Genomic DNA, 20,886 nt, shown 5'->3' on the forward strand with positions numbered 1-20,886 from the left:
CCCCCTCAGTTGCCCCCACGCAATTACCCCATGCCCTTTCCAAATAACCCCTGTACTTGCCCCCTGCCCCACGTAATTGCCCATCCAATTGCCCCCAGCTCCCTGTACTTGCCCCCTGTTCTTGCCCCTCCAATTGCCCCCAGCCTCTTGCAGTTGCCCCCTGTACTTGCCCCCTGCCCCCTTTACTCGCCCTTCCAATTACCCCCAGCCCCCTTTACTTACCCCCAGCCCCCTATAACTGCCCCCGTACCTCCCCCTCACAATTACCCCCCGACCCGGAACCCCCGCCCCTTTCCCGGAGCTCTCCGCGTGGCCTTTCCGCGCCGGCGCGCCGACCGCGGACCAATCGCGTGGCGGCTCGGCGGGTGCGCGGCCAATGAGAAGCGAGCGCAGGGCGCGCCGGCGCGCCGCGAGGGCTGATCCTCGTGTGGGGCGGCCTCGCCTCGGCCGGGGGCGGCCTCGCCATGGAGCCCCCGCCGCCGCCTTTCAGCCGCCCCCCCGGCCGCATGAGGGGGACCCCGGCCCTCAGCCCGTCCTGGGCTCGGGGACAGCCGGGGCTCGGCAGCCCCCGAAGTCCCGGGAGACCCCGGAGCCCCTCGAGCCTCCCCGGAGAGCCTCCGGTACCCTCAGCCTCCGCGGTGCCTCCGGTGTCTCTCTCCTCGCTTTTTTGGAGCCTGGGTTTCGGCACAGAGCCCAGCCCCTCGCTGGAACCGGGGGGTTCACCCCTTGGTAGGTCACCGTGCCGTAATGGTTTGGGGGTGGTGGAGGCCTGCCCGGCCTCCCTGAGCTTCCCCCCCTCCCAGCCTCGCTCCTTCCCCGCAGGCCGTGGTGCTGCCAGCGCGGTGAAGGCTGCGGAGGATTCCCCAGTACGGCCCAGTCCGGCGGTGGGTGCTGGTGATGGGGAGCTGGTGCTGCCCACGCGTAGCCGGTGAGTCGGGAGGCCTGGGTGCTCGGCCTCTAAATTCAGCGTGGGGGGTGTACATCAAACGGGGGGGCTGTGGCAGCGCCCCTCAGCCTCTCCCCACATTTTTTGGGGGGCGGCACAGGATCCTTTACCGAGGCAGAGGGGACGCGCCACCCGCCGCCCCCCCTGGCAGAGCCACCCCGCTGCTCCTCGCCAAGCCCAGCCTGGGCCCACCCGGCCCCTTGTCCTCTCCGGAGCCCCCCCCAGCCACCAGCAGACAGTAAGTGACTGGCGTGGAGCCCCCCCGGGGGGCAACCTCCCCTCTCCCCCCCCCCAGGACCTCTCTCCCCCTCCTGCCTCTGCGCCCTCCTCTCTCCTAGGACACCCGGAGCGAAGCCGGCGGCGAGGGGCACGGCGGTGCCCGTGGGGCTGAACTCAGTGCGGATCCACTGCCAGAACGAGGCCGTCTACCAGTACCACGTTACCTTCAGGTAGCAGCACTCAACGTGGGGATAATTAATTAAACACCACGGTTAATTAGCAGGCCCCCCCCCCAGGGACACCCGGCTATCCCCACCGCTAGATGGAGCGGCCGGCGCGGCCACGGCGCACGGGCAGGGAGCGCCGCTGAGGGTTGGCTCTGGTTTTTTTCCCCTCGCCGGGTTCCCAAAGCCCTGGCAGGGGGCAGAGGGTGAGGAAAGAGGCCGGGGAAGGCGAGCAGAGGCTGGGTGGTGCAGTGCTGCCTCCCCGTGTCCGCAGCCCCGAGGTGGAGTGCAGGAGCGCGCGTTTTGGCATGCTGAAGGAGCAGCGCTCGGTGACCGGAGACGTGACCGCCTTCGATGGCTCCATCCTCTTCCTGCCCATCCTGCTACCTCAGGTATCATTCTGGAGCTGTTACACACCCCAGGAGGCTGTTTTCCCCCAAATTTTAGGCTCGGGGATGTCCCCAACCTCCAACCCTTGTATTGGGTCGCCGAGCATCCCTCCTGCCCCCCCTCTAAGCGTCCTCTCGCCCCGCAGCCGGTCAGCCTGAAGGCTCAGAGGAGGGTGGACGGGGAGGAGGTCAGCGTCACCATCCAGCTCACCAAGGTCCTGGAGCCCAGCTCCGACCTCTGCATCCCCTTCTACAACGTGGTGTTCCGCAGGTGAGGCCAGGCGGCCGCGCTCCTCGAGCCCCAGCCAGCCCCCGTGGCCCAAAATTGCCTCATTTCCCCCTTTTTAGGGTGATGAGGATCTTGGACATGAAGCTGGTGGGGAGAAACTTCTTTGATCCTTCCCAGGCCAGCATGTTACAGCATTACAGGTGGGTGCTGGACACATTTTTTTGGGGGATTTCATGCTGATTTGGGGACGTCCCTGTCCCTAGAGAGAAACACCACCCTGGACACGGTGCTGAGGAGCATCCTTGGGTCGGGGCTGTGGGAATTTTTTTTTTGGGGTCTCACACCCGTCCATACAGCCCTGCAGACAGCTCTGCTGCGGCAGCACGTGGCTGGGAAGCCGGGAGCTTTTTCAGGGCAGCTCTGACCCTGCTCTTGGCCAGCTCTGGCGAGCGTGACCTCAGAGCGCCGCTTTCAGGGGTTATTAGCTGAGAGCTGGCAGCCAGCTGGGAAATTATTTGTGTGTGTGTGTGTTTGAGCAGTCTCTGGCCAGCAGCACGGCCTCTGGCTCTGCTCGGGGTGTAACCCGGGCGCTGCTGTGCTGCTTCCCCTGGGCGCAGGCTGCAGGTTTGGCCGGGCTACTCGGTCAGCATCCGCCGGAGGGACGGCGGGCTCTTCCTCCAGGTGGACACGGTGCACAAGGTGATCCGCAGCGACTCCGTCCTGGCTTCCATGTAAGAAAAAAAAAATAAAAAACAGAGGGGGAGGGAAAAAAAACACATTCCCAGGAGCCACGAGCCCCCGGCTGGCTCCCCGTGGCTCGTTTCTGAGCGCACGGCACCGGGGCTCCTTCTCCTCCCCGCCGCAGGCACGCCATCTACAAGCAGAACGCCGCTGGCTTCAAGGACGAGTGCACCAAGCAGCTGGTGGGCAGCATGGTCCTCACCCGCTACAACAACCGCACCTACCGCATCGACGACATCGACTGGGACAGGACCCCCCGGGACAGCTTCACGCTGGCCAGCGGCGAGGAGATCACCTTCGTGGACTACTACAGGTGGGGAGCCTCGGGATGCGCCGCCTTGGGGTGGCGAGGTGGTTTTCCTGGGTTTGGTGAGCAGCAAGGAAACTTTTTTTTATTATTTTTATTATTTTTGGTGTTTTTTCCTTTAGCAAAACGTACGGGATCACGGTGAGGGAGCTGGACCAGCCGCTGCTCGTTCACAGACCCAAGGAGAAGAGGATGCCGGGGAGGAAGGTGAGCAGGGCACACGGGGATTTGGGCAGGGAGCTGGGAACGTGTCCCTGCCCCGTGGCACAGCCTGGCACTCTCCCACAGCCCCAGGTGGAGATGATCCTGCTGGTTCCAGAGCTCACCTTCCTGACCGGCGTCACGGAGATCAAGAAGGACACCCGGATGCTGAAGGTCAGCCTCGGGGAACGGGAATCGGACCCCGATCTCACACGGGGTGGTGGGCGCAGCGCCGTGACCCCCAGCTTTACCACCCCGTGCCCGCAGGACGTGATGCGTGAGATGCTGCAGAGCCCCCAGCAGCACTACGAGTGCCTCTGCAGCCTCCTGCGCCGCATCCAGGAGAGCCAGGAGGCCTCGCACGAGCTCATGCGCTGGGGTCTGGTCCTGGCCCAGGACATCCACAGGGTAAGGGCTTCCCCGCGGCCAGGGCGAGCGGCACGGTGCTGGGCACCCTCCGGAGCACCCCCCGGAGCTGCCCCCGTTGTTTTCTGCTCCCCCCCAGACCCAGGGACGCGTCCTGCCCACGGAGAGGATCAACCTGAGGCACAGCTCCTTCTTCCCCGCCGAGGACCTGAGCTGGAGCAAGGAGGTGTCTCGGGAGGCCTCCATCTCCACGGTGAGCGCACGCGCCCCGCGGAACAGCCCGGCTTTTGTTTTGGGAGCTGGGCTGGGTCCTCGTGGTGCTGGCACCCCGCTGCTCCCTGCTTGTCTGGACACGGCACCGCGTTCCAGCTGAAAACCTCGGCTTGTTTTCCTTGGCTTTGCCTCCTGGCCTCTTTTTTTATTTTTTTTTTTGGAGGAGGTTGGATGGAGCAGCTGCTCTCCCTCCTCCTCCTCCTCCTTCTCAGCTGCAGGAGTGCCCAGGGGATGCTCTCCCCATCCCCAAATTCCCCGCGGGAGAGGCCAGGGCCACGTTTTGGGATCCCTGCCTCTCCTGTAGGTTGCCATGAACTACTGGCTGCTCGTCTACCCGCGGCGCCTGCAGGACCTGATGAAGGAGCTGGTGGCTGCCATGAAAAGCGTCTGCGGCCCCATCGGCATGCATGTCAACGCCCCAGCCCTGGTGGAGCTGAAGGACGACCGCATCGAGACCTACGTCAGGACCATCCGAGGCCTTTTGGGCAGCGAGGTGGGACCGGGGGGGATCCTCCAAGGGTTGGGGAGCCCCTGGAAGAAGGGGGGGTCCCTGGGGGGTGGTGCTCAGGGCGCTCCCTGCGCTGTGCCCCGCTGCAGGACAAGGTGCAGCTGCTGCTCTGCATCACCAGCAAGAGCAAGGAGGATTTGTACAGCGCCATCAAGAAGCTGTGCTGCGTGCAGACCCCGGTGCCCTCGCAGGTGGGTGCAGGACGAAGCAGCCCCAGCCCCCGGGGTGGCTCCTCCAACCTCTTTTTTTCTTTTTTTTTCCCCCCCTTTCCTCCTCTTTTTGCAGGTCATCAACGTGCAGTCCCTGACGGGCCAATCCAGCAAGCTGAGGAGCATCGTCCAGAAAGTTTTGCTGCAGATCAACTGCAAGCTGGGGGGCGAGCTCTGGGGGATCGACGTCCCCCTGGTGAGGCGCACGGCGGTGCCGGGGGGGGACCCTGGGTGTGCGTGGGGAGCGTGCAAGAGGCGTGCAGGCAGCGGGGCCGTGCGCCTGGGCTGTGTTTCGCCTGCCTGGCACGTGCGTGCACAGCAGCTCCCTTGTTCCCTGGAGTGAAAGGGGCATTCAGGCCCTCCCCGATGCCTTTGTGTAGGGCGAGGGGATGGGATTCCCTCGGGGAACGCGGATAAACCATCCACGGAGCTGGCCTGGCGCGTTTTGTGCATTCAGCTTGGGGTTGGAGCTCAGGCAGACACCAAAAGCGAGGCGCAGTGCTTGTACCTGACTTTTTTTTTTAATATTTTCCCCCCCCAGAAGCAGCTGATGGTCATCGGGATGGACGTCAGCCACGGCAGGGGGACGCGCTCCGTCATCGGCTTCGTCGCCAGCGTCAACCAGTACGTGGTGCCCTCACCCCATCACCTCTTTTCCTTCCCTGGAGGGGGGGAAAAAATAAATAGCGTGGCACCGGCGGTGCCAAATCCCTCGGCACTGGATCAGGCTGGGGAAAAAAGGCTCCGTGCCCCCGTGCCGGGCTGGGTGGTGGCACAACCGCCCCAAATTTTGGCTCGCTGCCCGCAGGGTCCTGACCAAGTGGTACTCGAGGGTGGTTTTCCAGATGCCCCAGCAGGAGATCGCCGACAGCCTGCGGCTCTGCCTGGCCGATGCCCTGCAGTGCTTCCACGAGGTGAGGGCTCCCCAAAAACCCTCGAGGATTTCGGTGCCAAAACGCCCCAAATTGTCCAACTGGAATTCATGTGAGCGAGCAAACAGCCTCGGGGCAGCCTTTGGACTGGAGGTGACCTCTGCAGGAGGCTCGCCTTATCTCGGGGCCGCGCGGACCTGCCCACGGGATCGCTTTGCACCGGGGCGAGTGCCACGTTGGTGCTTTGGTGCTGAGCCACCGAGCCCCGTCCTGGTCCCCAGGGGGGGGCAAACGGGGGAATCAGAGCAGCTCCCGGGGCTGCGTGGTGGGCAGGGGGGGTTTGGTAGCCGGGCTCTGCCTGCTCTTGGTGTTTAATGTCCCTCTGTAAGTGCTGGAGAAAAACCCCAAAGTTGAGGTTGCTGCGCGTGGGCAGTGCTGGTGCAGGCGGTGCGTCTTTCTGCCCCGCAAACCTGTCCAAAATCTGCTAGGAAATGGGGGAAATCTGCTTGGAAATGGGGAAAGAATGGGGAAATCTGCTTGGAAATGGGGGAAATCTGCCTGGAAATGGGGAAGTCTGCTTGGAAGTGGGGGAAATCTGGAAATGGGGAAAGGAATGGGGGAAATCTGCTAGGAAATGGGGAAATCTGTTTGGGAATGAGGGAAGTCTGCTTGGGAATGGGGGAAATCTAGTAGGAAATGGGGGAAAGAAATGGGGAAAGTCTGCGTGGAAATGAGGAAAGGAATGGGGGAAGACTGCTAGGAAATGGGGAAAGAAATGGGGGAAATCTCCTCAGAAATGGGGTTGCCAAGGCCGAATGCTGCTGGTGCTCCTCACCCAGGTCGAGGGCGATGGGTGGAACTGGCAGGGTGGCAGAAATTCGTCCTCCTGGGGGCCGGTTGGGCGTCAAGCACCCAATTTTTGGCTGGATTTACGCCTGCCCCTGCTCCACCTGGTTCTGGGGGCGATGCGGTGACCCCTGCACCCCCCCCTCAGATGAACCACTGCCTGCCCAAGAAGATCGTGGTGTACCGGGACGGCGTCTCGGACGGGCAGCTGGACACGGTGGTGAAATACGAGATCCCCCAGCTGCAGAAATGCTTCGACACCTTTGAGAATTACCAGCCCAGCATGGTGGTGGTGGTGGTGCAGAAGCAAATCAGCACCAACTTCTACACCGACACCTCGGAGAGGCTGGCGTGCCCCCCGGCGGGGACGGTCATCGACCACACCATCACCAGTACGGAGTGGTGAGTACTGGGAGGGCCGTGCTGGGCGTTTTGGGGTGGTTCTGCCTCTCACAGACCTTTTTTTTTATTTTTTTATTTTTATTTTTTTTATTTTTCTCCCCTTGCAGGCAGGATTTCTACCTGCTGGCTCACCGCGCCCGCCAGGGCTGCAGCGTCCCCACGCGCTACGTCTGCGTGCTCAACACGGCCAACCTCAGCCCCGAGCACCTGCAGAGGTAAGGACGGGCTTCCCGCAGCCAAAACCAAGGAGATTTTGGGGAAAAAATCCTGTGGGAAGGCAGCGAGGGCCTGGCTGGGGCTGCTCTTTATGCCATTTGGTGCGATGAGCAGCGAGGGGGTGAGGAGGAGGATTGGAGCCGTTTTGTTTCACCTCTGGGCAAGAAATGGGTTATAAATGGGGGTAAAAACCTGCCTGGGGTGGCGTTGGGAGGGAGCTGCCGTGGGTTCAGAAGTGCCCAAGCAGCAGGCGTGTAATTAACGCAATCAGGAGCTGGCAGAGCCCGACCTCGCACCCGTGCGCTCGGGCGAAACGGCGCGGAGCGGCCACCCGGCACGGCTTGGCGGCACCCCTCCTTGCCTCTTGGTGCAGGGCTGCTTTTGGGGGAAAAAAGGGGAAAAAAAGGGAAAAAAAAAAAAATAAACAAGCACCGACGCATCCTCCTTGCCCTCCCCAGGCTGACCTTCAAGCTGTGTCACCTCTACTGGAACTGGCCGGGCACCATCCGCGTGCCGGCGCCCTGCAAGTACGCGCACAAGCTGGCGTTCCTGGCGGGGCAGGTGCTGCACCACGAGCCGGCCCCCCAGCTCTGCGACAGGCTCTTCTTCCTCTGAGCCCCCCCTCCGACCCCAAAAGGGGCTTCAGGGTTTGGTTTTGGGGTGGTTTTGTGTTTTTTTTTCCCCGCGCTGCTGATTTTGTCCGTTCCTTTCCGTCGTTGCGCTCACGGCGCTCGTTTTGGGGGAGCTTCTTGTTTTGGGGTGAAAAAGGGGGGTTTTGGGCCACGGAGAGGCTCCAGACTCCGCTCTGCTTTCAGCCTTACTGGGGAGCACTGGGACAAACCACCCCATGCCCAGTTTGGTGCTGGGCACCAACCCCCAACCTCCATTTATTTCCGTCGGCTCCTGCCTGTGCCCCCTGAAGCAGCTGCTGCTTTTTAATATTTTTCCCAATTTCTTTATTTTTTTCCTTCTTTTTGCTCCTCTTTAACAAATCCCGTTCCAGTTCAGCTGCTTAATGTCCCCCCTATTTAATTAATTAATTTATTTATTTTGTTTATCGTAATTATTTTAGTCTGTACCCAAAATTTCAGCCACTGGGCTGCTAGGAGAGCCCCCAAAAATATCCCCAAAACCCCAAATTTGAGCATTTCAGCTCTTCCAGCCCCTCCCTTCCCGTGGCAGGAGCCCTTTGAGCCTGAATTTGTTGGGACCCCCCCCAAAAAACCCTCCGAATTTCACCCTGAGCCTGCCTGACCGCCCCCCCCTTGAGCAAACAGGGGCAGGATGAGAGCAGGCACCAGCCCCCCCTCCCCCAGCCTTCGTTCAGAGTTTGGAAAAGAGAAAAAAGGAAAAAAAAAAAAGAAAGAAAAAAAAAAAAAGCTATTTATTTTTCCTTTTTTTGGCTGTAATTGCAGGTTTCCCTTCAATAAAGCTGTTCCTGGCAGCACCTCGGTGTCGGGATCTGGGGGGGGGCACGGAGGGGCGCAGCGCCGTCACCTCTCCAAAGGGGGATCCCCGCCCTCCTCCTGGCCAGGGGATTTTGGGGACAAACCCACCGATTTGGGGACAAACCCACCGATTTGGGGACACTTTGGGGACCGTGCCAGCACCCCCTGGGGCCGCTTGTTTGCGCTCCATCCCTTCCCAAAACCCTTTGAGCAAATATTTAGGCTCTGGGCGAGTGCTGGCGGTGCCTGGGGGAACCAACCTTTTTTTTTTTTTGGGGTGGGGGCTCGGGGTAGGTGCCCCCCCCCCGGTCCTGCCCCGTGTTTTTTTTTCCGCTTCGTTAATGATTTATCCTCATTCCCGGACTTTGGCAGCCCGGGCAGGCGGCAGCTGGTGCGTGGCGGGGTTTTATTTTATTTTTTTGGGGGGGGTGAATGGGTGTGTGGGACCCCCCCCTTTGTCCCCCAGCTGTAATAGGGGGGCTGCCCCCCATCCCCCCGGAGCCTCCCGGCCTTAAATTATAACCCGCTGGCTTTAATGAAGCGGCGTTAATTAGTGCTGGGAGCTGAAAGGCTCCCTTGTCCTGGCTGGGGGGGGGGGGAAAGGGGGGGGCGAGGGGCCGCTGCCCCTTTTTTGGGGGGGGTCAATGGGGTGCCCCATGCCCCCAGGGGATGTTTTTTAGGGTCTGGGGGGTGTCCTGCCCTTTTTTTTGGGGGGGTTATTGGGATTTGGGGGTGTCCTGCCCTTTTTTTGGGGGGGTCGTTGGGGTGCCCCATATCCCCAGGGGATGTTTATTGGGGTTTGGGGGTGTCCCCTCCCTTTTGGGGGGTGTCATTGGGGTGTCCCATGTCCCCAGGGCATATTTTTTGGGGTCGGGGGGGTGCCCTGATACTTTTTGGGGGGGTCAGTGGGGTACTCTATGCCCTAGGGGCTGCTTAAAAGGGTCGGGGGGGGGCCCTTGCCCATTCTGGGGGGGGGTCATTGGGGTGCCCTGTACCCCCAGGGGATGTTTATTGGGGTCTGGGGGTGTCCTGCCCCTTTTGGGGGGGGGTCAGTGGGGTACCCAATGCCCTAGGGGCTGCTTGGGAGGGGGGTTCTGGGGGGCGCCCTACCCGTTTTTGGGGGGCCTGGGGGTGCCCAGCCCATTTTGGGGTGGTTTAGGGGTGCTTTGTCCCTTCTGGGGGGGGTCAACGGGGTACCCTGCCCCTTATTTTTTTTTTGGGGGGGGTCTGGGGGTGCCCAACCCCTTTTGGGGGTGCTCAATGGGGTCCCCCATATCCCCAAGGGATGCTGAGGGGGGGTGCGCCCTGCCCCCTTTTTTTTGGGGGGGGGTCAATGGGGGTACCCAGCCCCTTTTTTTTGGGGGGGGTCCCCATCACATGTGGGGGGGTCAGCAGGGGGGGTCCGCGCCCCCCAGGGTTATGGGGCCGGGGGATGCTCCGCGCCCACCCCCACCGGTGCCACGTGTTGTGGGGGGGGGAAATGGGATCGGGGGGGGGAAATTGGGACCGGGGGGGGGGGGGCAGGGGGCGGGACAAGGGGCGGGGATTGGGGTGACGTCGGTGGAGCTTGCGCTGTGCGGAGGGGGGGGGAGGAAGAGGAGGAGGAGGAGGAGGAGGAGAGGTAGGGATGGGGGCACGGGGATGGGGTGGGATTGGGATTGGGGGGGGAACTGGGGGGGGACGGGGGAAATCGGGATGGGAATTGGGATTGGGATGGGGATGGGGTTAAAATGGGATTGGGATGGATTTGGGATGGGTTTGGGATGGGTTTGGGATGGGATTAGGATGGGGGTACCGGGACCAGCACCCCATCAGGATGCGCACCGCCGTGCGCCCCCCCCAGAAAAAAGCCGCTGCCCGGTTTCGCGATGCCCAAATGTGGGATTTTGGGGATTTACCCCCCCCTCCGTGGGATTTTGTGGGTTTTGTTTTTTTTGGGGGGGTCTTTGGTGGGTTTTTAGGGGTTTTGGGGTCATCCCCGCGCAGGGTGCCGGGAAGCGAGGCCTTGGAGGGGGGGGGTTTGCAATTGGGGTCGATGAATTTGGGGCGGGAATTTAGGGGAAATGAGAGGGGAGAGAGGATTTGCCCCCCCCCTCATCGCCCCCCACCCCGTTATCCACCCGTGGGGCTTGGGGGGGCTCCGTGCCAGCCCCCCAGAGGCTGTCCCCATGGGTGGGGGGCCGGGACCCCGAGCAAAAAACCCCAAACCCCGCACCCCCGAGGACACCCATGAAGGTCACCAGAGGTGGGGGCACCGGGGGGGGGTCCCCATGAGCTGGCGGTGATGCTGGGGGGGGTCCCAGTTTGCCACCCCCCCCCTGCCTTTTGTAGGGCAGCTGGGGGAAAATTTGGGGTCGGGAGGGTTTGGGGAGATGGCAGAGACCCCCTAAGGGGGGGTGGGATTTGGGGGGAGCGTGCGCCCCCCCCCCAAATTTGGCTGCCCCAGGGGGGGACGTGGCGGTGCCAGCGGGGATGGGAGCCAAGCTTTGAGACCTGGGGGTGGCACCGGGTGGCCCCATACGTTTTGGGGGGGGGAAGCACCCACCCCAAAGCAGGGTTTGGGTCAAGAACGAGGGCGTTTGGTTCTTGTTGAGGGTTTAGAGTTTGGGTTTTTTTTGGGGTATCTCCACGGGGGCACCGCCAGGCTGGGGAATTCGCCCCCCCCCCTGTTTTGGGGTGGAGAAGGGGTTAAGCGAAGGCATCCAGGCTAAGCCTTGGCAGGAGGAGACCAAAAGCTCCCGGGCAGAGCTTGTAGGGGAGAACAAAGCCCCAAAAATCCATAAAACCCCATAAAACCCCCAGGAATGTGGGTGCCGGGGCGGGGGCACCAGCCCCCGGTGGGGACGGGGACCCCGCGTGGCTCCGAGGCTCCCCCCGAGCTCGTCCTCGGCCCCGTGGCAGCCCCGTGCCTGGCAGCCCCGTCCCGATCCTACTATTTTCGGAAACAATTGTGGGGCCAGGCTGCAGCAACGCCTCGGGCCTGGGTTTTTTTGGAGGACACCGAGCCCCCGGCAGCGTGGCTGGGGGCGCTGGGTGCAGAACCCCCCCCCTGGGGTGGGTTCCTTTCCCCTGTCCTCTGCCAGAATGGGGTCAAAGTTTTAAGTTGTGGGGAGGGAAAACCCTACACAACCTCACCCTACAGCCCAGTGGTGTTTATCGCCCTGCTGCTGCTTGCAAAAAACCCCAAAAGGGGTCCGGGACCCCGGTGGGCGCACGGGGGTGGCGGATGCTGAATCCCAGGCTTGGCACGGGGAGGGCAGAGCTGTTTTATTTTTTAATTTTGGGGCGCTTTCATGAATCCTAAACCCGCCGTCCAGCTTCCAGAAGGGTTTTTTTCCAAGAATGGGGCCGTGCCTGGCCCCATGCACCCAGAGGGCGAACCCCGGGCTCCTTTTATTGATCCTCGGCGCGGATGAAAGGGAGCAGCGAGGGCACGGGGCTGAGTCCCCGCAGATACCCGAAAGGGCTCCCGCAGTTTGGGCTCGGAAGGAGCAGGGTTCGGCGTAATTAACAGGGTTAAAGTATAACCTTAATAGGTTCGCCACCCCTGACCCCGCACCTCCCAGACCCTTTTTGGGTTGGCCGCCGCTTTCCTCGCCCAGCCTGGGGCTGTGGGATCCGGGAGGAGCTGGCGGAGGGCGTTTGGCACCGGGGGATTTGGGGATTTGCTGCGTGCTGAGCGCACTCTGTGTAGGACCAGGTCCTTTCTGACCCTTTTTCTTCTCTCCCTGTAGGGCCCCCAAAGTGCTGCGGAGCTGGGGAGCCCCCGGGAGCCGTGTCCCAGCCCTCGGCACACGGTGAGCCGGGAGGGGGGGGGGGCACAGGGTGCTGGGGAGGTGGGCTCGGAGGGGTGGGAAGAAACAGCAGCAAACAGCCAGCACCAGGTCCCTCCTCGGAGCTTTTTGGGTGCTTTTTGGGCAGAATTTTCCCCCCCCCAGCCCTGGTTTTGGGCAGAAATCTGCTGGCCTCTGCTGCCACCTCCTGCTGGAGCCGCGGGGCAGGAGGCTGTGTGCGCGCCCCTCTTTTTGGGGGAACCCAGCCAGCAGGAGAACCCCATTTTCGGGGTTCCCAACACTTTTGGGGTCGCTAAAGCTAACGCCAGCCCCCTCCTTCCCTTCCAGTGCCCCCCGGCACCATGAGCTGCCCCTCAACCCTACGGGGCTGCTGCCTGCTGGCTCTGCTCTGCCTCCTCCCACCCCCTCGGGCGCTCGCTGGCGGCGATGCCGCGGCCCCCCCGGCGCTTTCGGCCGCCTCCTTCCTTCAGGACCTCCTGCGGCGCTACGGCGAGGGCGAAACCCTGAGCCTGAAGCAGCTCAAAGCCCTCCTCAACCGCCTGGACGTGGGAGTGGGGCACGCCAACGCCTCCCACCCCCCCCAGCAGCGCGCCAACCTCTCCAGGGTAAGAAAAAAAACTTCGGGGACCCCCCCCCTCTCCGAGGTGGCCACCCCCGAGGGGGCTCGAGGCAACCTCTGCGCCTCCTTCCTCGCCAGTGCTTCAGCTCCTCGGAGCTTTTCGCCATCCACAACCTGAGCGAGGGCTCGGCCGTGGGGCGCAGCGAGCTGCGGGAGTTCTGCCCCGCCGTCCTGCAGCAGCTGGAGTCGGGGGCGTGCGCCGCGGAGAACCTGGAGAACGAGGAGAACGAGCAGACGGAGGAGAGCAGGCCCAGCTCGGCCGAAGGTGAGCAAGGACCCCCAGGACACGAGGTGCCCGAGCTTCCCTTTTTTAGGGGCTGTCGACCACAGCTGGGTGTCTCCACGTGGTTTTGTTCCTGTTGCACGCTCGAGCTGCGAGCTCTGCGGCTCGGAGATGTCCCCGGTGGCACGCGGTGCGCGTCGGAGCCGTGCTTGTAACGCAGTTCCCCAGGATAGCTCGAGGAAGGGGGCATCACCACGAGCCCCCCGGGGGCTGCTTGGCAATTTTGGGACCTGCTGCTCCAAAGCTGGCCTCCAGCCACCTCCTGGTGCTGCCCCACACTCATTTTTTCCCCCCCCCACAATGCCAGGAAAACCTTTTCCAAGCAGCTCGGAGGCAGGGCAGGTTGGTGGTGGCTTTTTTTACCCCCACCCCACACCAAAACCCAGGGTTTGTGTCGCAGTGGAAGCATCCGGAGCAAAAGGGAGAGCTGCTCGGGTGCCCTGAGGCCGGCGCGAGCCCTTCCCACCCGCCCGGCTCGGGGAGGGGGCTCCGGACCCTCCCCGTCTACCCCTCGCCGAGAGCCTCGGTAATGTCTGGCCCTGGTTTCTTCTCGTTCCGCAGTTTGGGGCTTTGGTTTTCTCAGTGTGTCAATGATTAACGTGGCCTCCCTGCTCGGACTCTTCATCGTCCCGTGCACCCAGAAGGCGTTTTTCCGCCGGGTCCTCACGTTTTTCATCGCCCTCTCCATCGGCACGCTGCTCTCTAACGCGCTCTTCCAGCTCATCCCAGAGGTGCGGTAGCAAGTCCCTGCCTCCCTCCTCTCTCCGAGGGCGGCTCTCTCTGCCTCCACCCTGCCGAATCCGATCGATCCCTCCGTCCCCCGAGGCTGAGGGCTTGCCTCTGTCCCTCTGTGGGGCTCTGCAGGATTTTCCTCGCCCCTCCGAGCACCAGGAAACTCTCCAAGCGCGCACATCGGGGCGTGAGAGCGCACGGAACAGCCCGGAGAAACGCCACCTTCACCCTCAACCCGAGGGCGTTTCAAAAAAAAACCTAATTACCTCCTTTTGTTCCCTTTTTTTTTTTTGTTTTTCCCCAACGGTTTACGAGAGCAACGTTCCCAGGAGGATTTATGCTTCCGCGAGGTTTCCTGGTGCTCCGACGGGCCCGACAGACACATTGCGGGTTAATTGTGGCGTAATTGCACGGTCCCGGGGTTGAAACAGGCAGGCGGCTCTCACGCTGGGCGCCTCCAAAATCCTCGTGCTCCACGTTTCCAGAGCAGAGCCCACCCAAAACTCCTGGAGATCCACCCCCGGAGCTCTGCGCTTGAGCTGCTCCCCGAGCAGAGCGCCCTTTGCTCTGCGGCGGGTTTGTTTTTGGGTTTGCTTCGCCCGTGCTGGCCGCCTGCCTGCCAGACGAGGAGCTGCTTTTCGAGGCTCCTTTTCGACTCCAGAACCGCCGCTTTTGTTTGCTGAGCCTCAAAAATGAGCACTGCTGGGCCAGGAGCCGGGCTCCCTGTGGTGCCGAGTGCCGCGGTGCCGAGGCTGGAGCGCGCGAGATGCTCGGGGACCCCGGGGCTCTGTGGCACTGGAGTGACCCCCCTCTGTCCCATTGGGGGGTTCAAGGATTGGGGACAGGTTTCTGGCCCGAAAAAGGGCGAGCTGTTTGCTCCGGGAGGGGGGTAGAAATTCAATTTGGGGTTCCACCGAGGGGTTTCGCTCCGGACCCTTCCCAAAAAGCCAACAAATCGTTTCCAGAGCCACTCAGCGCCGGGTTCCCCGCTCTTGGACCAATTCCGGATGAACGAGCAATCACTAATGAATGTCCTCTTCTCTCCCCCCCCTTCTTTTCTCTTCTCCTTTCGGCGGGGATCCCTTTCTCCCCTCCGCCCCTTCCCCACGTTGATCTCCTTCCTTCCCCTTCGCCCCATTTCCCCCCGGGGTGGGGGTATTTTTTTGGCACGGCCGCCGCAGTCTGGGGTTACGGTTTCCTCTGCGTCACCGTCATCTCCCTCTGCTCGCTGGTGGGAGCCAGCGTGGTGCCCTTCATGAAGAAGACCTTTTACAAGCGGCTGCTCCTCTACTTCATAGCTCTGGCGATTGGAACTCTCTACTCCAACGCCCTCTTCCAGCTCATTCCCGAGGTACGGTGAGGACCGTCGGGTCTCTCCTCTTCTCTCTCTTTTTCTTTCTCTTTTTTTTTTTTTTTTTTTGGGGCTTTTTCCTCTCTCTGGGCGCTCGCTGGAGGGGGAGCCGGCGGAGTCGGAGGGGACCGAGAGCGTGGAGAGCGAGGTACGGAGGCTGGAAGCCCCTGGGGATGGGGGCCAGAGCTGGGATTTCGTAGCCGTGAGCCCTCTTTTGGAAGGGAATCGCTCCCTCGGCTCTGCCTCGAGGCTTTTTGAGCCTGCTTTTAGCAGCCCTGCCCCAGATCCGAGATCTTGGGGTGCATCCGGCTTGGCTGGAGGGTTAAGGGGGGCGCAGAGTTGCAGAATGCTGATTTTGGAGCCCCCGAAGCCAGGTAGGGAGAGGTCAGAAAGTGTCAGGATGGTCCCGGAGGTGAGGCAGAGGCAGAGGGGGGGATGCTGCCGCCCCCTCACTCGCCTCTTACCCACAGGCTTTTGGCTTCAACCCCCAAGAAGATTACTACGTCTCCAAATCCGCCGTGGTGTTCGGAGGCTTCTACCTCTTCTTCTTCACCGAGAAGATCCTGAAGATGCTCCTGAAACAAAAGGACCAGGTGAGGCCAGGCTGGGGCTGCTCGGAGCGACGTCCCCACCCTGAGCATGGGGCTGAAAACCCCAAATCCCCCCCAAATCACCCAGCTCTCCGCTGGGCACGCAAAATAAAACCTTTCCTTGCCAAAACCAACTTAATTAAACGGAGAAATGGGATGCTCGTGCGATTTTTTTGGCAGCACTCTCTCAAATCCCAGCAATTTGGGTTCTCCCCTAACTCACATTTCAGCAAAATTAGTTAAATCGGCACAATTTACGCATTTTGGGTGGGAAAGAGCGGGGCCAGCCGGGGAGGCTGACCCCTGTGGATGTCCCCCCACCCCGCAGCACCACCACGGGCACAGCCACTACAGCCCCGAGGCGCTGCCCTCCAAAAAGGACCAGGAGGAGGGGGTGACGGAGAAGCTGCAGAACGGGGACCTGGACCATATGATCCCCCACATGGGCAGCGAGCTGGACTGCAAGAGCCCCCCCGGGGATGAAAAAGTCGTCGTGGGCTCCCTGTCTGTCCAGGTGGGTGCCTCGTTTGGGGGATATCCCGAGCTGGAAGGGACCCGTGAGGATTATTTAATGGGGAGAGGGGGTTTGGGGAGAGGGGGTTTGGGGAGAGGGGGTTTGGGGAGAGGTCTCCGCAGCCACCCCTGGCTGAGCGGGTGGAAAAATTGCTTGTAAAAGAGAAAAGTGGTGGAAATCCAGCGGGATTTAAGCCGGTGAGGGGAGGGGGGTGTGGGATGGAGAGCGGGGTGCTGAGCCCCGTGGTTTGGGTGCCCGTTCCAGGACCTGCAGGCGTCCCAAAGCGCGTGCTACTGGCTGAAGGAGGTGAGGTACTCGGACATCGGCACGCTGGCGTGGATGATCACCCTGAGCGATGGGCTCCACAATTTCATCGACGGGCTGGCCATCGGCGCCTCCTTCACCGTCTCCGTCTTCCAAGGGATCAGCACCTCCGTGGCCATCCTCTGCGAGGAGTTCCCCCATGAATTGGGTACGTGGGGCCTCGGGGGAGAAGCCCCCGGGGTGCTATCAGGGCTCTCCTGCCCCTTTTTCCATGGTCTGGAAAATTTCCCGTTGGTTTTTCGAGGCGGTGAGTAATCGCGGGGCTAAAAATACCGAGGTAATCTGATGTCTGAGCTTTAATTTTAGAGGGGAGGCATCTGAAGGAAAAACAACAACACCGCTGGGGAGGGCTGGGGGGGGGCGGTTTTTGGGGTTCGGGTGCTGGGGTTTGCGCCGTGGGCAGAGCTCGGCATCGGTGCTGAGCAGGGCAGGATGCTGAGGGATCCTCGGCATCCCCTGGGTTGTAGCAGCTCCGGGACACAAGCAGGGGTGCCAAATCCTTGCTTGAGTGCCAAACCGGGTCTCCGGGGAAGCTCAGGGGGAATTTTGGAGCAAAAAGCTCCTCGGTGCCGTGCCGCGTGGTGACGGCGCTCCCCGTCCTTGTGTCCTGCAGGGGATTTTGTCATCCTGCTGAACGCGGGGATGACGATCCGCCAGGCTCTCTTCTTCAATTTCATCTCGGCCTGCTGCTGCTACGTGGGCTTGGCTTTCGGCATCGTGGCCGGCAGCCACTTCTCTGCCAACTGGATCTTCGCTCTGGCCGGGGGGATGTTCCTCTACATCGCGCTGGCTGACATGGTGCGTGCGGGTCGGGACCCCGAGAGGGTTTTTTTTTTTTTTTTGATGTGGGAGCTTTAATTTGGCCTCAAAAAAGGCATGGGGGGGTGTTTGAGCGCCTAGGACCCTAGGGTGTTCAGCTCAGCTCCGCTTCTCCTCCTGGGCTGGGGGTGCTGAGGACCCCGGGACGGGTGGGGAGCACCGGTGGGATGATGCCGTCACCCCGACCCTCGCTCTTTGCCCCCCCAGTTCCCCGAAATGAACGAGGTGAGCCGGGAGGACGAGCAGAACGGCAGCACCCTGATCGCCTTCGCCATCCAGAACGCGGGGCTGCTGACGGGCTTCACCATCATGGTGCTGCTCACCATGTACTCCGGCCAGATCCAGATCGGGTAGGACCAGCCCATCCGGAGCCCTGTGCCAGTTTTCCCCCTTTTTTTTTTTTATTTTTTATTTTTTTTTGGGGGGGTGGGAAGGTTTTTTTTTTTTTTTTCTTTTCCTGCTGCAAGCATCCGACTACCAGTGCGGGCACGAAGCACTACAGCAGAGGCATTGCTTCCAAAGCTATTCCACAAACTTCATCTTATTTCGACTCGAGGCGGAGTGGGGCCACGTCCCCCCCTCGCCGTAGGACCGAACTTGACCAGAGGATCTCCTTCCCTCCTCTCCTCACATCTCCTGGGAAGGACGGATTTGGGGACAGGAGCTCCTCCAGCTGTGCTGCTCCCCTCCTTGTTTTTGGAGAGGCGGGATGGGACAAAATGCTCTCCCGAGCCTTTTTGGCAAGGGGGTGTGATGGGGATGCGGGGACGGGGCTAGCGCTGGACGCCAGCCCCCTCCTGCTCACCTACAAGGGATGGATGCGTGGGGGCCACAAACCCCACCGTGCGTGGAAGGGGAACGCCCGGGGAGCTTCTGCTTTTTGGGGAGCACAAAGAGACCACGACGAAGCTGGCTGCTTCTCGGGGAGCTGCTGGAGCTCACGGTTTGAGCAGCATCCTCGCCCTCTTCAGAAGCACATCTTCGGGGCCATTCCTGCTCCTCGTGTGATGGATGAGGAGGATGGAGAGGTTTTAAGAGGACACCAAAGCTCACCCCGTGTGCGTCGGGCTCACAGGGCACGGGCTGCGTCGGGGGAAGGCTGGCAGGACGCCGTCGCCTCTTTGAGGCTCCCTGCTGCTGTAAGGAAAAACAAAAATCCATTTTGAGGGCAGCAGCGCTGGCAAGAAGGGCACAAGAGCAGGGACGGCAGAGCCCTTAGCCCGGCCACAAGCTGCCCAGCCAGGGAAGAAGAAATCCTTGCACTGTGACCAAGCTCACGCAGACCCCCGGACACGGACACCCGTTTTTAAACGCTGCTGCTGCCGAGGTGCAGAGGTTCAGGGTGGGGAGGGGGGGGGGTGTTGTTTGTTTTTTTTTTAAAAAAAAAAAAAAGAAAAATAAGAAAAAAGAGACTGTGAACCTCTTTAGGTTGTGTGTTTCCAGCCTTTGGGAGTAGCCAGAGAAGGGTGTCGCAGGCACTTCCCAGCTCGGCTTCTGGGCTGGCTTTCCCCAGATTCACTAGGTGAATTGATTTATTATCATATTGATAACGTTGCCCACCCCGCCTGTGTCCCTTGAGGTTCCCCGCACCCCTTTTTCCCCTCTGCTTCCCCCAAAACTCATCCCGCACCCGGCAGCCTTGAGTTCGTGGCCACCGGGGAGCCGATGTGGGCGCCTTACCCTCGTGGGTTTGGCATCGGACAGGGGGGGCCAAAGTGGTGCTGGTGGCTCTTTGGGGCACACATCCTCGCCTTCCCTTCCACCCCAGGTGGCAGATAAAATGTGGGGTGCCACATGGGTGGTGATGATGGGGTGCCATCCTGGAGGTGGTGTGGGTGCTGTGAGACGCCGGGATCACCAGGATTTGTCCCGTGTGGCAGCTTCCCAGGATGAATTCTGGGCTGCGGTTCAGAAATCGAGCTCCGATATTGATATGGGAAGGGAAGGCTTCTGCCTTTTGGTGCTGAGAGAGCTGCGGCCTCATCTGACAGGCGATGTGGAAGAATTGGATTTTGGGGACGGTGTCCCATTTGGGGAAGGCCGTGTGTGTGGGGCTGGCGGCTTTCCATGGGGCACAGGGCAGCGCGAGCACTGCCAGGGCCGAGTTCTTTTTGGCAGGAGGTTTTTGGCAATGTGCCTGGATGGGAAAGCTTTTGGGCTGGGGGCGAGGGGGGAACATCCTTTGGCTGTCCCTTGAAATTCCACAAGAAATGTGCAATGCAGAGAGCTGGGGGGAAAACCCACAAAAAGGGTCCTCAAAAAGGGTTGCTGTGGGGTTTATAGGGCAGGAGACCTCTCACCAAAGGTGGGAGAGGGCTCCGGCTTCAGGCAGGTTGGCACCAAGTCAGGGATGGGAGATTGAGGAGGGAAAGTGACCGAAATCGAGCTTTTATATGTTTTTTTTGTTGTTTTTTTTTTTAATCCGTCTTTCCCTTTCCGTGTCCGTTTAGAAGCTCACGTTCCATCTCAGTATTTTTTAATAACTCAGGTGTCGTCAGAAATACTTGTCGAAACAACGAGCGTAACTTATGTCACGTGGATTGTAAACTTATTTGTAAAATGCCATAAATAAAATATATTCTGTAATGACGGAGGACGCCAGGCGTGCCCCGTGCGGTGTCCCCGGCCGACGTCGAGCAGCCCTGGAAACCTCCCCACAGCACGAGCTATTTCGGGACCAGACTCCCTGGGGAAGGGGTGGAAGCTTTGCTAATTCATGGTTTTTTTTTTTAAGGGGATGGGTTAAAGCCAACACGGGCACGGGCTACGGGGCGATGCCATCGGGCTACGGGGCGATGCCATCGGGCCCTTCCAGCGGCGATGTCCCCGTGCCGGGCAGGAGGTGGCACTGACACCCGTGGCTGTCCCCACGCTCCCACCTTGCATGGCTCCTGGGCTTGTTTTTGGGCCAAAAACCCTCCTTGCTCTATTTTTTATCCCCTCAAACTCCAGCATTTTGCAGGAGGGAGGCTGAAGGCTTTGGAGGTTTGCGGGATGTGGTGTTCCTCTCCGGCTCGCACGAGGGAGCCTGACTCAGAGCCGCAGCCTTCGTGTCCTTGCTTCCCCCGCCTGGAGGAAATTAAAAACCATACTTTGCTTTTCTCCTCCGCTTCCCAGGCCTTTTTTTTTTTTCTACCGCTGGCCTCGAGCTGCCAGCTCTGAGCGGCAGGCACAATTTTTAGAAAGCCCGGCCTGGCTCCGGCAAACAAGCCCTGAAATTCTGCGCTCGTCTTTAAAAATAAAAACGCTCCCCCAGCAAAGAAAGGTCGCCGCGTAAACCCTGCCTTGCTATTTATCCCCCGCCGATGATTGAGCGCTGTTAGCAGGGCTGTCAGGCAGCGGCCCGACACGAGCCTTAGGTTTCCCTCTCCCATCTGCTGCAGGAATACCCCACATTTAATTTTTTCGCCTCAAAATCCTCCTTTTGATGCTCCCGTGCCACCTCGGGGCCCGACCGAAGCCAA

The 20,886-nt window shown here is 61.0% G+C and overlaps 2 protein-coding genes across 5 annotated transcripts; both read left to right on the plus strand.

Moving 5' to 3' along the window:
* Nucleotides 1–326: 326 nt before the first annotated feature.
* On the plus strand, nucleotides 327–8,256 carry PIWIL2 (piwi like RNA-mediated gene silencing 2). 2 transcript variants are annotated; one of them, XM_038166956.2, is made up of 21 exons: nucleotides 327–729; nucleotides 823–928; nucleotides 1,047–1,184; nucleotides 1,285–1,395; nucleotides 1,577–1,781; nucleotides 1,925–2,049; nucleotides 2,127–2,207; nucleotides 2,625–2,738; nucleotides 2,873–3,061; nucleotides 3,178–3,262; nucleotides 3,344–3,430; nucleotides 3,524–3,664; nucleotides 3,762–3,875; nucleotides 4,200–4,388; nucleotides 4,493–4,594; nucleotides 4,689–4,808; nucleotides 5,154–5,236; nucleotides 5,421–5,526; nucleotides 6,479–6,732; nucleotides 6,840–6,947; nucleotides 7,407–8,256. In XM_038166956.2, exons 1-21 carry the CDS (start codon nucleotides 465–467, stop codon nucleotides 7,561–7,563), a joined length of 2,880 nt encoding a protein of 959 aa, XP_038022884.2. In that variant the 5' UTR covers nucleotides 327–464; the 3' UTR covers nucleotides 7,564–8,256. The 2 variants fall into 2 exon arrangements, with proteins under 2 accessions (XP_038022884.2, XP_071883204.1); XM_072027103.1 differs by having other exon boundaries at nucleotides 332–729; nucleotides 1,664–1,781.
* Nucleotides 8,257–8,719: 463 nt separating this feature from the next.
* On the plus strand, nucleotides 8,720–20,018 carry SLC39A14 (solute carrier family 39 member 14). 3 transcript variants are annotated; one of them, XM_072027104.1, is made up of 10 exons: nucleotides 8,720–8,787; nucleotides 12,131–12,193; nucleotides 12,518–12,795; nucleotides 12,888–13,074; nucleotides 15,006–15,175; nucleotides 15,646–15,768; nucleotides 16,094–16,279; nucleotides 16,544–16,751; nucleotides 17,217–17,401; nucleotides 17,630–20,018. In XM_072027104.1, exons 3-10 carry the CDS (start codon nucleotides 12,532–12,534, stop codon nucleotides 17,774–17,776), a joined length of 1,470 nt encoding a protein of 489 aa, XP_071883205.1. In that variant the 5' UTR covers nucleotides 8,720–8,787; nucleotides 12,131–12,193; nucleotides 12,518–12,531; the 3' UTR covers nucleotides 17,777–20,018. The 3 variants fall into 3 exon arrangements, with proteins under 3 accessions (XP_071883205.1, XP_038022886.1, XP_027299476.2); XM_038166958.2 differs by lacking the exons at nucleotides 8,720–8,787; nucleotides 15,006–15,175 and adding exons at nucleotides 9,943–10,017; nucleotides 13,654–13,823; XM_027443675.3 differs by lacking the exon at nucleotides 8,720–8,787 and adding an exon at nucleotides 9,943–10,017.
* Nucleotides 20,019–20,886: the final 868 nt, after the last annotated feature.

This window comes from Anas platyrhynchos, chromosome 23 (assembly GCF_047663525.1).
Source record: "Anas platyrhynchos isolate ZD024472 breed Pekin duck chromosome 23, IASCAAS_PekinDuck_T2T, whole genome shotgun sequence".
NCBI classification, from domain to species: Eukaryota; Metazoa; Chordata; class Aves; order Anseriformes; family Anatidae; genus Anas; species Anas platyrhynchos.